The sequence below is a fragment of the Cryptomeria japonica genome, chromosome 4, assembly GCF_030272615.1.
Source record: "Cryptomeria japonica chromosome 4, Sugi_1.0, whole genome shotgun sequence".
Classification (NCBI taxonomy): domain Eukaryota; kingdom Viridiplantae; phylum Streptophyta; class Pinopsida; order Cupressales; family Cupressaceae; genus Cryptomeria; species Cryptomeria japonica.
Window position 1 is genome coordinate 372,069,733 of NC_081408.1, and position 14,165 is coordinate 372,083,897.

At 34.6% G+C, this 14,165-nt stretch overlaps 1 protein-coding gene across 1 annotated transcript in view; it reads left to right on the forward strand.

Moving 5' to 3' along the window:
• Positions 1-3,187: 3,187 nt before the first annotated feature.
• The window catches only part of LOC131047393 (probable protein S-acyltransferase 16), a 63,365-nt gene continuing 52,387 nt past the window's right edge, over positions 3,188-14,165 (forward strand). Inside the window, exon 1 of the mRNA XM_057981263.2 lies at positions 3,188-3,960. Within this exon, the coding sequence (XP_057837246.2) occupies positions 3,691-3,960 (270 nt within the window). The 5' untranslated portion in view covers positions 3,188-3,690. The remainder of the gene's footprint in view (positions 3,961-14,165) is intronic.

The following is a 14,165-nucleotide window of genomic DNA, read 5'->3' on the forward strand; positions in this document are numbered from 1 at the left end:
TACTATAGACACTTAAGAATATTCAATCAAAATGTCCTCATGATATTCATAATTTTTTAATTTATTAAATGGATTTTATTGTTTATTTGATTAATTCATTAATATTTTATTTATTTAAATCATTTCATTTACCTAGCACATTAAACTCTCTACATAAATCCACTTCTAAATAAAAACCCAATCTCCACCATATCCTACTCATTCAATTTATCTCCTTCTCCCCCCATCAAGCACAACCATTTAGCGAATGTGGGATAAATGCTTATCTCCAACTATCTTCTTTATCCCACATTTCTCCCACAATGAACTTTCTTCATGAGGATACTTATAAAAACCAGTGCTTCTCCTCACATGGGGTCCCTCTCACTTCTTGAGATTCAGGCATCACAATATCGTTTTAATTTCTTTTGCATACTTAATCTTTATGAATCATTCATCATCTTCAATCAATCAACCAATCTCATTATTCCATAGCCTCTTGTGCAAATTGCTTAAAAAATTTGAGAGCAAAGGCAAGATCTTGGTTGATAGAGGAACAATGGAGTTAGATGGCTTATGAATGCATTTTGTTTCATTTATTTTATATTGTTTTTCATTTGTATTCATTGAGAGAATGCTCCATTGAAGTGATGTTGAACTCACTTTGAATCTTGTGTTTATGGTTGGCCATTCATGGTTCATGGTTTGGTTTTCAATTTCAACATCATTACAGGTATAATGAATGTTCCAAGAATTTATAAGAGCTCTAAATAGCTAGACAAAGAGGAAATAAACAAAAAATTGTACAAGAAAATAGTAAAAGCCAAAAAGAAGAAGTTTGTGAACACAAAGAAAGAAGAAGTAATATATTCAAGGAAAAATAGTCCTAAATTATTTTACAGGGAACTTCAACAAAGACAAAAGTAAATATAAAACGACGATATAGCTACCTGCTAACTAGAATCAATAAAAGAATAGTACGAACACGAGTAATATAAATACTTCCCTCCTATAGTCAATGCAACAACAAAATTATTCAATTTACAAGAGGTTACAAAAGTATTGCGAATATGGGTACATGTAAGGCTTGTGATATGGATGGGCTATAAGCATCACACTTAAAATGGGGAATGTAAAATATTTCCCCTCACATGAAGAAAATATTCAATAATAACATTCAATATCGTTTTTCAAGAGATTGGACAATGACCACACTTCTGAGAGTGGAGATGTTAAAAATTCTTCCAATTACTAGATTATAATTATCAATTTTTTGTTTGCAAAGTTGTTTGGAGCATGTTTGAGAATGAAATCAATAACTAGGTAGAAGCAAAAAAATAAGAGGGAAAAATGACAAGTGGGTTTCAAACCAAAACATGTTCAAGGATAGATTATGACATTACTTTTAAGCATATCAATGAAATATAGAATGAAAAAGAAAACCTTACCATTATTTTTTGTGAACTTGAAGAAATATTTGACATTGTTCCTAAGAGTAAGTTATGAAGTAAAATGAAAGATCTTGGCACGATGGAGCATTGTAGAGTGCTGGTCCATAGGTTTTATTAGAAGGTTTGAGTAAAAATCAAAACTCAAGTGGACCTTTCATAAATATGCAAGAGTGACATTGAAGTTAAGCAATAATATAATACCCATTATCCTCTATCTTATTTGGATTATATATTGATAAACTAAAAATAATGTTTAAATTTACAAGGAGGGGTTGGTGTTTTCTTAAGAGACTATGTTGTAAGACTTTTTTTATATGTTTATGATTTTATTTTGATTGCAAGGCCTACTCAAGGGCTATAAGGGCACTTAAAAACTTTATAATACTTTTGTAAGGAGGTGGGTATGCAAGTTAACACTAGCAAGACTAAGATCATGCTTTTTTCCAATAAAAAAAACAACTTAACTTTTATTTTGAAGGTGTTATTATGGAATAAGTGACATAGTACAAATAACTTGGGATAAACATCAACAAGAACGTTAGCTAGGTTACTTGTAGAAGGATAAGAATATTACGAGGTTGAAGAACACATTTTGTATAATACAATAGAAGTAAAGTAGTTGAGTTACGAGATAGAGAAACCAACCAAAGACTATTAGTAATTTCAACGTGGGTGCAAATTGCGAGCTAGCAACATCTCAAAAATATAAATGGAGATATATAGAGAGGATTAAAAAATGATTGATCACTAGCAAATTTGAAACAAATGTATAGATTTTTTGTAAGACTCTTCTAAAAAAACATGTACTTTTTCTCTTGAGGTAATTGCTATGGTTCATTACGCCAAAAGGTGTATTAATGCTCACATAATGGATTGATAGATATGCATGATTAAAAACCCCCTATGATTAAAATTGACACCCACCATATTGTATGACACCCGTCATAATTACAATTACTTTTACTATTAATAAAATAAATTTTATTTAAATAACTTTAAATAACCTAAATTAAAATAAATGCATGAAAAAACAAAAAAAATATTTTATTTATTTTCTCTCCTCTCAACTACCACTCACTCCAAGTTTAACTATTAATCAATTCTATTTATCTCCATCATACTAATAGTTAACTTAGTCAAAATAATATAAAGATATGATCATATAATAATAATAATTAGTCTTAATAGATTTTTTTGCTTTGATGAAGAGTTTAATAGAAATATAAAAAATATAGTAATATCTTATTAATAATAATATAATATTGATTACAATATCATAATATAATAATAAATTAATATTAATTATAATATAATAATATAATTATTTTTTAAGTGGAATAATAAACAAGTATGATATCTTTCGACATACTTTACCTATATTTCTCTAAAGATAGGTATACTAGTCTCTTAGAATATTTGAAAAATATGAGTAGATGGAGATGAATAAATAACTTAAATTTGTTATCAAAAAAGTTTGAATGAGAGAAATAAGACTTAGGGTGAAACACAATATCAAATGGATGAACGAATAAACCATCAAATTGAATGCATGCCCACATAATAATAATGAAGAAATAAACATATTGTTATGAATGAATTCAAGACTAAGAAATAAAAAATCATAAATCATCTTGATAAATTTGAGTCATGAGTCATTTATAATTATCATCAAAAGATTCATATAAGAACAAATATCAAGACTAACTCGCATCATCTTCCATAATAATCGACATTCAAACTAGATACACAAATACTTTAACAATACAATGATCCATCAATTCATCAATGTACATGGCCTTGGCCCCGTGGAGGTTAAAAATCCACCTACTGACATACTTTGATCAATTAAAAAAAATTCCGCGTCGGCCGCACAATGGTGATTGATCTGTATATTCTCAGTGGAGAAAGTTTCTTTAGCTCAAAAATATTTTTCCCTCCGGCCAGAACATTAATTATGCTTGGAAATTGAAGCAATAGAAACATCGAACCATCTTTTACCCGATAGTGCTGGAAATAAAAAATAAAATGAAGGATTTTATCACGTCGGGGGGATCTGCCGTCATAACGGCGAATTTACAGAGATACAAACCTCGAGGGATTTGAACTTGTCACCAAGACCAAATTGGTTTTTGTTTTTCTGCACTTGGATCTCCAATTTAACGCCTTAGTGCCAGAGATCTGCTATCTTTTTTATATAGTATGACGAGTGATACTAAAGATATGGTTTTTAATTTTCAATGACGCGCATGTGAGTATAAAAATGAGGGAGAGGCTTGTTTCACTACCGGTATTGGTAGTTTTGTTAGCCACAGGTTTTGTTTACTACACCACCGTATTCATCGTGACGGAGCAATGGCTGAGCCTGAAGACTGCTGCTGGTCTACTCAATGCTATCATCTTTACAGGATTGACAGTAATGTCCCTCATATGTTATACCCTTGCAATTCTCAAAGACCCAGGACATGTCCCCTCCTCGTATGTTAGAGATCTTGAAGACGCGGACACTTTCATGCACGAGGTTAAGAGAAAGGTTTGCGTTTTTAATATCTTCTCTCGTTTACCTTTTTCTTATTTTGCAAATTCATCGTTAGGGTACGCCACACCCAACTAGTTGAATGCAGTCGATTTGAAAGATTTTAGATTTTCAGGTTAAACATAATATCATGTATATGGATACCACTGTGTACTAATATTTTTGATTCCAAACATTTGAGTTTTATTCCAGACTCTTCTTTAGGAAAATTACGAGATCAGTAATTGCAGTAAATTTTGTTTATACTTTTGTTGATTTGCATAGTTTCTTGTGTTGTACTGATTCTGTGGGAATTTTGTGTTACGCTTGAAATTATATTTTTATTTTATTTTGAAATCAATAGGACTTCCCATGCCAAACATCCATTGCCCAGTCTTGGACACGCTTTTGAATAAGCCGCTGTAGCTGTGTTCCGTAATAAAACAGGAGTTGCCCCCCAGAAAAAGGGACCTTGAAAAACATTCTACCAAAAAAGTTCAGGAAAGACTAGAGCAAGAATGATATATAATACTTTTTTGAAGCAAATATTCCAAATCATGTAGGATTTCTTATGTTTTATTCAATTTAGGGTCAATCAAGGTTAGAGAAAGCTGGTTATGCTTAAAAAAACTTTGTGTGTTAGACCAAAGAGAACGAAAACATATGATTTTTTAATTTTCGGTGGCTTTTATATTACTTCGAGGCTTAAAATAAACTGTAGTTAGATTTACCCAATTGACAAGTGCTTTTTGAAATATATTTTTGTGTTAATGAATATCGTCTTTGCACATCGAATTTTAGTCAATTGCCAGAACAACAATGAACATTGGGTATATCTAAGATAAGGAGGAGAGGAATCCAAGCAGTCTGGGAGAGATTTGGATTTTATTTAGGGTTGCATGGGGATGTGTTACATGCTCTTTCTGATGTATCTCCCTACCCCTCACATTTCTGGTATGTGGTTACAATGTTAAAATAAACAAATTATCATAATTCCCACTGATCTTGAGTGGATATTTTGTATTTTACATTTTGTTTTTAAAGATCTTGGTCTTGACTTTAGTTTGGTTAGTCTTTCTTTTCATTTATAAAATTTGCTTTGAATTGGATTTTTGGTTCCACAATTCCAGAATTTGCAAGTCTTTTGGTATCAAATGTGCTATCACAGTATTTGGTTGAACTTGAGTTTGATCTTCTGGATACATTGTGCACATAGCTTTTAGAGCTATTTAGTTTCATAAGAATACCTAAACTATTGTACATTGTATGAAAACTCAGCAAGTAACTTGCCCACTCACATGTTAAGTGGGCCTAGGAGTTACTTTCTTGGTTACTCATCTGTGAATTTGTGAGTACAAGGTGATTCTGACCTAGAAAGCTGCTTGATGGCAGAAAAGTGAATAAACCTTCATTTTCTCCTTTATGCTCTTGTGCCTTCCACTTCTTTCTAAGATTGCATTAATTTATTGACACCAGGTTAAAATTGATAAAATTATGAAGAATGGAATGCACCGTGAAGGTCCCTATGGCCTAAATTTGAGCTTGGTCGCGGGGCCTCAGCTCTCTAATCCCCTTTATTTTGAATTCTGCAAGGTGCATTGCACCTTCACTCTGTTGGCTGCTGCTTAGGCCCCCACTCTGGTGTCAAAAAGCAAAAAACAAGAATTGTTCTGGGCTGCACCAGATGGAAAAGCAACATTTTCCCCTTTGTTTGTCTTGATAAAATATAAACAGAAAATTCAACCTTTTCCAATGAATATGTCAGCATTATATAGTTTCTTGAATTTTTCCTCATTAAATTAGGAGTAATTGTATTCCATTTATACTTTTGGTTTGTCAAGTCAATTTTGATTCCAAGTAATGTTTCTATGATAAAAATAGATTTCTGATTTATGTGCCCTCTAAATTCATTCATAATGCTTCACATCCATTATTTAAGTCTTATTAACAGGTTTTTGTAATTTATTTTATTTTCTGAGCTTGAGTCAAAATTTAGGCTTGCCAAATGTTATCACTACATTTTGCCTGCACAAATTGATTAGGAGCAGCCTGTGGAACTAAGTTTCTCCTCTATTATTAGAGGAGGTTTCCTTTAAATCTAGGAAATTTATAAATATATGTACATACATTTAAAGACTGGCTATTAAATGAATCGTTGAATAAGATGCAATCATTAGAAAATAACACTATGCATAGAAATAATGAGAGAGTTTCCCCTTTAGTTCTATGCTGTAGAGTATCATACATCCACTTAGAATAATGCTGAGAACAGAATGGAGGCAGAGATGTTTCATCAACCAACATGAAATATAACTCTGTAAAAATAAACCAAAGAAACTACTTAAATTAGCTTTTAGATGATAGAACACTCTCAAAGCTTAAAAACCTTGCAAGGTGTCTTCAACCTATTGCAGAAAAGTAGTTTTTCCTTTACAAATTTGGAAGCTCTTAAAAGCTCTCCTCTTTATTGATTGTGAAAAAAGTTCCCATTCAATGATATGAATGTGTTGCTTTTATAGCTTCACTTGGTAGTTATGAGGACTAACTGCCCAGTTACTACCTTTTCAACTAACTTTACATGCCAACAAACAAATATAAATCCCCATAATGACTTTTGTGACAACTCAAGTCATTTGAATAACATAGAAGTTTGAGGTAGGGTCCATGCACCCTCATCACAAAATTAAACACTTGTGACATTTTTTTGCCCTCCACTGAGCTACACAATAAGTTTTGGTCCTTCTCAATGGTGGCTGCTCAAATATGATCCTCTATAGAAATATATATTTCTGTATTTTGTAAGTTTTTGCAACAATGTGTACTTTAGTAGCAATTTGTACTTCTGCAGCATTCAGGCTTCCACAGCAATATGTGCTTTGGAAAAAACCTAAGTGACGATCATTAATGTTTGCATGGTGGCTTAACACAAGGGTTGCAGATCATTTGATGTGTGAATGGTGGTCAACTTTACATCCCATGTGTTTTAATGGTAGATTACCAAACATTTGGTTCTTACCACCAACATTAAGAACACTAAATATGACACAGAACAACCAGTTTAAAACCCAAAACTAGGCAAACCCAAATATTTCTACACCTAAGGCTTAGTGACGAGAAAGGGAAATTCATGCCAAACCATCATCTGGTGCTGAGAAATAGGTACCCTTCCTTCTCAACCTTGAGTTTGTATGCTATGATGTTTCCCATTCTATAACATATGAGTTTGTATGCTATGATGTTTCCCATTCTATAACATACAACTGAAACAATCTGGAAACTTTTAGTGACTTTGACCCAAACAAAAGTTTGAGAAAGACAGGAGTAAGATCAGGTACTTGTGTATTTTCTTGTTGACATTTACTAAGGTTTTCTATTTCTCCGTCAATGGAAACACCCTCTACATAGTATTTTCAGTAGGAACTTATTTGCTTAGACTTCTTCCCATAATTGTGGATTTTGTTTGATTATCTCATGTACTTTTGCCACATTTACCCACTAGGTGTCCATGTTTGTTTCCTTCATCAGTTTCAGTTGTGTTTGTGAAGACAAAATTGCTTGGACTATAGAGTCACTCTTGAAATCATCATCAACTTCCACAAATTTCATTACATGTTTGTTGTCGTGGAACTCTCATAAGCTTGTGGAGTTGTCAAGAGTTGTGACTTGTCAGATTGCATACTCCAAAGATGGTCCCCAAATTATGCAAGTTAAAGTGAAGCTGGAACATTGAAGCAGAAGCCACCAAAGATTTATCATAGTATTTTTGATATCCGGACATGGCCACAAGTGAGAACATGTTGAACAACTCTATGCAATCTTGTTTGTTTTGGTAGTACCACAAACAATCAGTCTTTGCTTTAATTTGTTCTTGAAACTGGTCCACCACCAGCCCAACTTCACTAAGAACTTTAAGATTTTGTATCTTCATATTTCAAGGAATCTTTAATACAAACTAGAGGAACTTGTACTCAATGGTATTCTTTGTGCATTCTAGTTTGAGTCTATAGGAGAATGGATAGAGTAGTTGTATTGAAGATTGTATCACTATACCTGCATAACAACTACATAGAAAAAAGTACATTATCCATACCTCATTACATTATTCAAATCATTTTATTTTCATTTTTATTGTTGGAGACTTCTTCTATGTCAACTACTCAAGGTGACAAGCACATGTACATCTGTGATCGCATTTCTCCATGCAAAACTTCACTACTTGAGTTTTTGGGCTGTCACTTAATTGTGGATTTTGGTTAAAGATGAAGCATGTTCTTACCAATTGATATCATGGTGTACGATCAATCTAGGGGAATAATAACACCCAAATGATTTCTAAATTGCCAAGATAAGAGCAATTTGTAGTTGTTAGAAACATTGACAACCAAGGAGGCTATTTGATCTGCTCAAGACGTACAACAAGAGCAACGACTATGTCTTTGATCTTTCCAAACTAATCAAAGGTTTTTGTGAAAAATTAGCTTAACAAATTTCATTACCTTGGATGACATGATATTGTTAGAGGCTTGAGAGTCAGGAGCACAAATGCTTAATTGAAAACCACTAAGTAAAAGTGATATGTAGAATAGAAGTAGCCTATCATTTATAGAATTAGAAGTAGAGAGAGCTTGGGCAACTCAAGTATCACTCAAGTATCACTCAAGTATTGGAAAACGATCTCTTTATGTTTAGAATCTTCCTTAGTACTTGAAATGGAGAAATATTTGTGCATTTTCTTGCTAGATCACCTAGAATATCATGTTCTCTAGGTACAAAATAGCTAATTGAGTTACATTTTGCTCCAATATTTGATGTTGATGTTTTTTTGCTTGGCAACTTTGAATCTTTGACTTTGCCTTTGCCTTTCTCATTTAGTGATCTAGTTTTATTGCAAGGGAATGGCCAGTGATGTCTTGTTCATCTTTGCAAAATTCATTCCAACAAGTTGTTAAAAGTTCAAACATTATCAACCTCCTTGGATTGCATGTCAAGTTTAGGGTTTGAACTCTTCACTGCAAATAGCTCTTGAGCTCTCATCATGTCAAGACAGATTTCACCATTGTGCTCATTTCTGTTATGGAAAAATAAATAAATAATACAAGTGATCTTGATCATTCAGCCACTGCGCTAGATAAAAGAAGCTTTGTTAACAAGTTGCGAAAAATACATTGTAGAATGGTTTATTATATATACTAGAGAATTAAGCTACAAACCCTATTATTTAGGAATAAACTCACGACAACCTACAATCTACAAATTGCAAAAAATGATAGCACAAGCTAAACTACTACTATACAATGTTAACAAACCATTGTAGGCATGATGAACATGAAGAAATACAAATTAATCTAATACTCCCCCAGTGACAACCAGATACAATTTTAAGTTTATACCTAAATTTGACAAATTTATCTTCACTAGGTGATTTGGTCATCATGTCTGCAATCTGTTCCTTTGTAGGACAATAATAAAGAGAAATGTATTCTTTATCAACCAATTGGCGAATGTAATGGTGATGAACTTCAATGCGCTTAGTTTTGGCATGATAGTTTTGGTTCTTCACCATTCTGAGAACATTTTGGCTGTCGCAGAAAAGTGAGATTGGTGTGCTTTGATCCAATTGAATATTATCTAGTAACTTTCATTACTACATTGCCTCACAATGTAATGTCCCCTACTAGTAGTGAGCCTGTTTAACAATAATTGTCTACTCAAATACACTTGTAATTAAAAAACAACCTATTCAATTTAGGAGACAAACTCTGATTAAACTTATTACAGTGAAAATCTGAACCAAAGATTACTATATCATTCGATTAATCACTTAACATTCAATCCATAACTTTGGAAAAACCAAAGTAAGACTCAGAACTTACCTTATTCTGGAAGGATAGATGACTTGATTGGAGAGAACCTGCAACCACAAGGAAGCATACACACCTACAAACATATTTTTTTTTAATCAGCATACACTATTCTATTTAATAGACAGACAGAGGGAAAGTATAAGAGGCCTGGAGGGACAGCTTGGGTCCGTTGTCTACCAAGACCAAGGGATGGTTACCTTTAACCCCCTTGCTAGACTTGGCGGCCCTATTTGCTATCCTTCCAGGCTTTATACCTTTAAACATTTAGATTCTTTCCAACTTGGTAAGACTGGTATAGAGAAAGTAACTGGCTCCTTGACCTCATGGGTTTTATGACCACATGAAAGCCCCTCATCACCACTAGAAACCTACTCCATACTCTCACCAAGATGGACATAATGACAGTTCCTAAAACTTCTTACTGAACAGCATTCATCTTAAATTTACACAGTATATATTCTCAGACAATAAGAAATTATGACATATTCTCACAGTATACATAAACTTCCAGAACAGTATTATTTCACTATAAACATAGCCTTAACATTACCAGCATTCATGATATTATTAATACTCATGCTAATCTGAATAATATAGATACTGAAAGTATGCTGTGAATTCTATTAAGCATGGAATTACTTTCCTTACCTGTACGTGGTGAAACAGAGTCAATCTTTGACATATTTGCTGGACCCGATATCTCCCTGAAGATAGTCTTCCTCTTTTTTATATTATTTTTCCCTTCTATCTGTCCCCTGACTCCCACGCAAGCCTACCTTTTATTGTGAGAGAAGGGCACGAACATTGGGAGAGACGTGACTTATTCTTGAGTCACGTCTTCCCATTTCAAACGATATCTTTAATTATTATATAAGAAATTGCTTGTATCAATTAATCCTTCATTTGGTTTAAGAACACATTCAGCCCATTCTAATGAATATTTAATTATTAACATATTCTTTTATTACATATATTGACAACACAAAATAAACATTCAATATTAATCATTAATAAATTATTGGAGCCCCTTCATTACATTATATTAGAATATCTGGTTAGCATGATTAGATGCTGATTACATAAATATTATCATAGAGGAATGATTAATGCTGGTACATGACACACAACCTGTATTGGTTGCTGCTTTATAGTTTTATTTAGTGTTTTAGCTTGTTTTGCTAGGAAATTACTCCTGAACCACCTGAACCAAGAGCAAAAACATAACTTGTTGTAGAATATCTTGTATCAATTGATCAAGCCCTGTTAAAATCAGTATATCTAGTTAGCACGAAGTCAACAAATTGCTGATATAGAATGCAAAAGGCAAGGGAGGGACCATTGGATGTATTGAAGGGCTTATTTTGTAGCTTGCTAATGTTTCCCTTGAGTCCTAGACATGAATTGAGAACGACAGTTGATTGCAAAACATAGGACTCGTCTAGTGGTAGTGAGATAAATTAAAACTACCTGCTAATTTTGATATGCTGTTTTATTGACCAATGATGAAGCAGTGTTTGTTGAGAGCTTGATCTAAACTTCCATTAGTGTAGATGTAGGATTACATTCAGCCACGCTAAATTTTTCTAAAAGAGATTTGGCATGTTTAGTTTATGATACAAAAATAATATGACTGGTTTTCCAAAATTCTACACCTAAACAATATTGAAGCAAGCCCAGATCTATCATCTCCAAAACATAATATATATTTCATTTCACCCTTTCAATCAAAATAGCATTGCCTCTGGTGATGGCAAGATCATCAGCATAGGTAATCAGGATCAGTATGTCACTGCCATTGATTTTAAGTTAGATAGTTGGTTCAAAATAACTTTCTTGAAACTAGAATCACTAAGATACTTATTACAAGGACTTTATCAACTTGCAAACCAAATATTCTTTTCCAAGAACCTAGAACCTTTGTGGCTGATTCATATAGACCTCTTCCTCTTAGTCTTCTTTCAAGAAGGCACTTTTGACATCCATATAATTATACCTTCCATCCAAGTTGAGCAGCAATGGGGATAACTAACCAAAAGGTTACCACCTTTATAGTAAGGGCAAAGATCCCATCATAGTATACCTCTTCCTTTTGTGCATATCGTTTGGCAACAAGATGAGCCTTGTACTTGTCCAAAGAACCATATGATTCACACTTTACTTAATAAATCCATTTACAGCCAATGGATTTCTTTCCTATGGGCAATGCTAAGTTGCTAACAACACCCAAGCCTTATTTTTCATCAAGGCATCATACTTCACCTTCATGGTAGCTTCCCATTTGGACTTCCCTTTGGCCTTTGTAAATGAATTAGGCTCAAATATTTCTGAAACAACAGAAATTAGGGCAAAATTTACTTGCACACCACCTTGCACAAGTTATTTTCTCATTTGCATAGATTGACCTTCTATTGCCTTTGGGATTTCGTCTTCTGGGACATCCTTCATTGTGGTATAGCATCACTTTGGTTTATTTCATTGGCTGTTTTGATTTTGTTGCGAAGATTTAGCGTCACTTTGTCTCCATTTTATCTGGGATCTTGCTGTGAAGATTGAGAGAGCTCACTATTTTCTCTAGTTGATCCACCCTTAGAATTTGAGTCTTCTAATTTTTCTTATTTGATTGCAACACTAGAATTTGCTCTTGAATTATTTATAGTTACACATACACTACTATTTGTAAAATTACTGTTAAATTGTTAACTGAAAAGAATGATGTTTTCAATAATGTCTCTATTAATCACAAAAAAATTGTTTATAGAGACATCTCTTTATGCTTTAGATTGTTCACTATAGCCAACAAATATATATAGTTTGCCTTTTGCTTCTAAATTACTTATTTGTTCCTTGAGAATACATGCAGAAACAATACAACTAAAAACTTGAAAATCACTCAACAAAAAGTTTTCTATCCCACCATGCTTCCTTGGGAGTGACATTCGACAAGGCCGTTGACATTTAATGTCAACCTTAAGCCATCAACCATAACCGATCTGAGACATTTTCAATGGCTCCTTCTGCATTTGACCTAAGGCTTTAAACCCTAAACCCCTAAGCTTTCATGCCTTGGTCATCCTCAGCCTTGTTCTATTTTCTTGTTGACTTACTCAACTGGTTTTATTACTTAAGGTCACCGACTGGAGGACCACTTAGTTGTTCTCATAACCGACCCTTCATTACCCACTACTGATTGCCTTGTCCTCTTTATCACTTTTCCTACAGTTCCGCAAAGATTGTTGGTCAACATCTAAGAAAGTTGGCGGGGTGGCGGTGTTTTATGACCCTCACTGCAGTCCTGCGCCCATCAATGGTCAAGGTTTGGGAGGCCTTGCGAGGTAGCGGTAAAGCTGTCGGCTCGCAATACCCATATAGCGGTGAATGAAGAAATCTTGTGGGATAGCGGTAAAGCCGTTGACCTGCGTCATCACTGATCAAAGGAAAAAGTTGTCTTGCGGGGTAGCGGTAAAGCCGCTAACCTGCATTGCTCACTATTGTCATTTTATGACACCCTTGGTCCATCAGTGAGAACCGATCAGAGATGTGTTCTATGGACCACCACTGCCTCAGTTGATCAAGGAGAAAACAATGGAATCATGAAGTATGAAGTGTTGTCTTGCCGGGCCCCCCAGGTTCCCAAGTCTTCCCAACTTCGGTGACCCAGGTCTCCGAAGTTCCTAAGTCTTCTCTTCCTCAACCCCAGAACTCCGGAACCCCCAGTTTACCAAGTTCCTAAGTCTTCTCTTCCTCAACCCCGAAACTCCAGAACCCCTAGGTTCCCAAGTTCCTAATTCCTCAACCCTAGAACTTCGGAACCCCCAGGTTCCCAAGTTCCTAATTCCTCAACCCCAGAACTCCAGAACCCCTAGGTTCCCAAGTTCCCAAGTCTTCTCTTCCTTAACTCCAAAACTCCGGAACCCCCAAGTTCCCAAGTTCCTAAGTCCTCAACTCTGGGATTTCGGAACCCCCAGGTTCCCAAGTTCCTAAGTCTTCTCTTCCTCAACCCCGGAACTCCGGAACTCCCAAGTTCCCAAGTTCCTTAGTCTTCTCTTCCTCAACCCCAGAACTCCAGAACCCCCAGGTTCCCAAGTTCCTAAGTTTTCAATCCCGGAATCCCGAAATCCCAAGCCTAAGTCTTCCCAACTTCGGTGACCCGTGTACTTGAAGTCTTCGCAACTTCGGTGACTTGTGTTTCCGAAGTCTTCCCAACTTTGGTAACCTGTGTTTCCGAAGTCTTCCAACTTCCTTTCGGCTTACAACACTTCCAGATGGTGTGATCAACACTCAAGGGTCTTAATGCTCCAACAACTCTTGCAACTTGTACACCTTTCGTAGAGCTACAGGGGCGCATTTAATGATTTTACA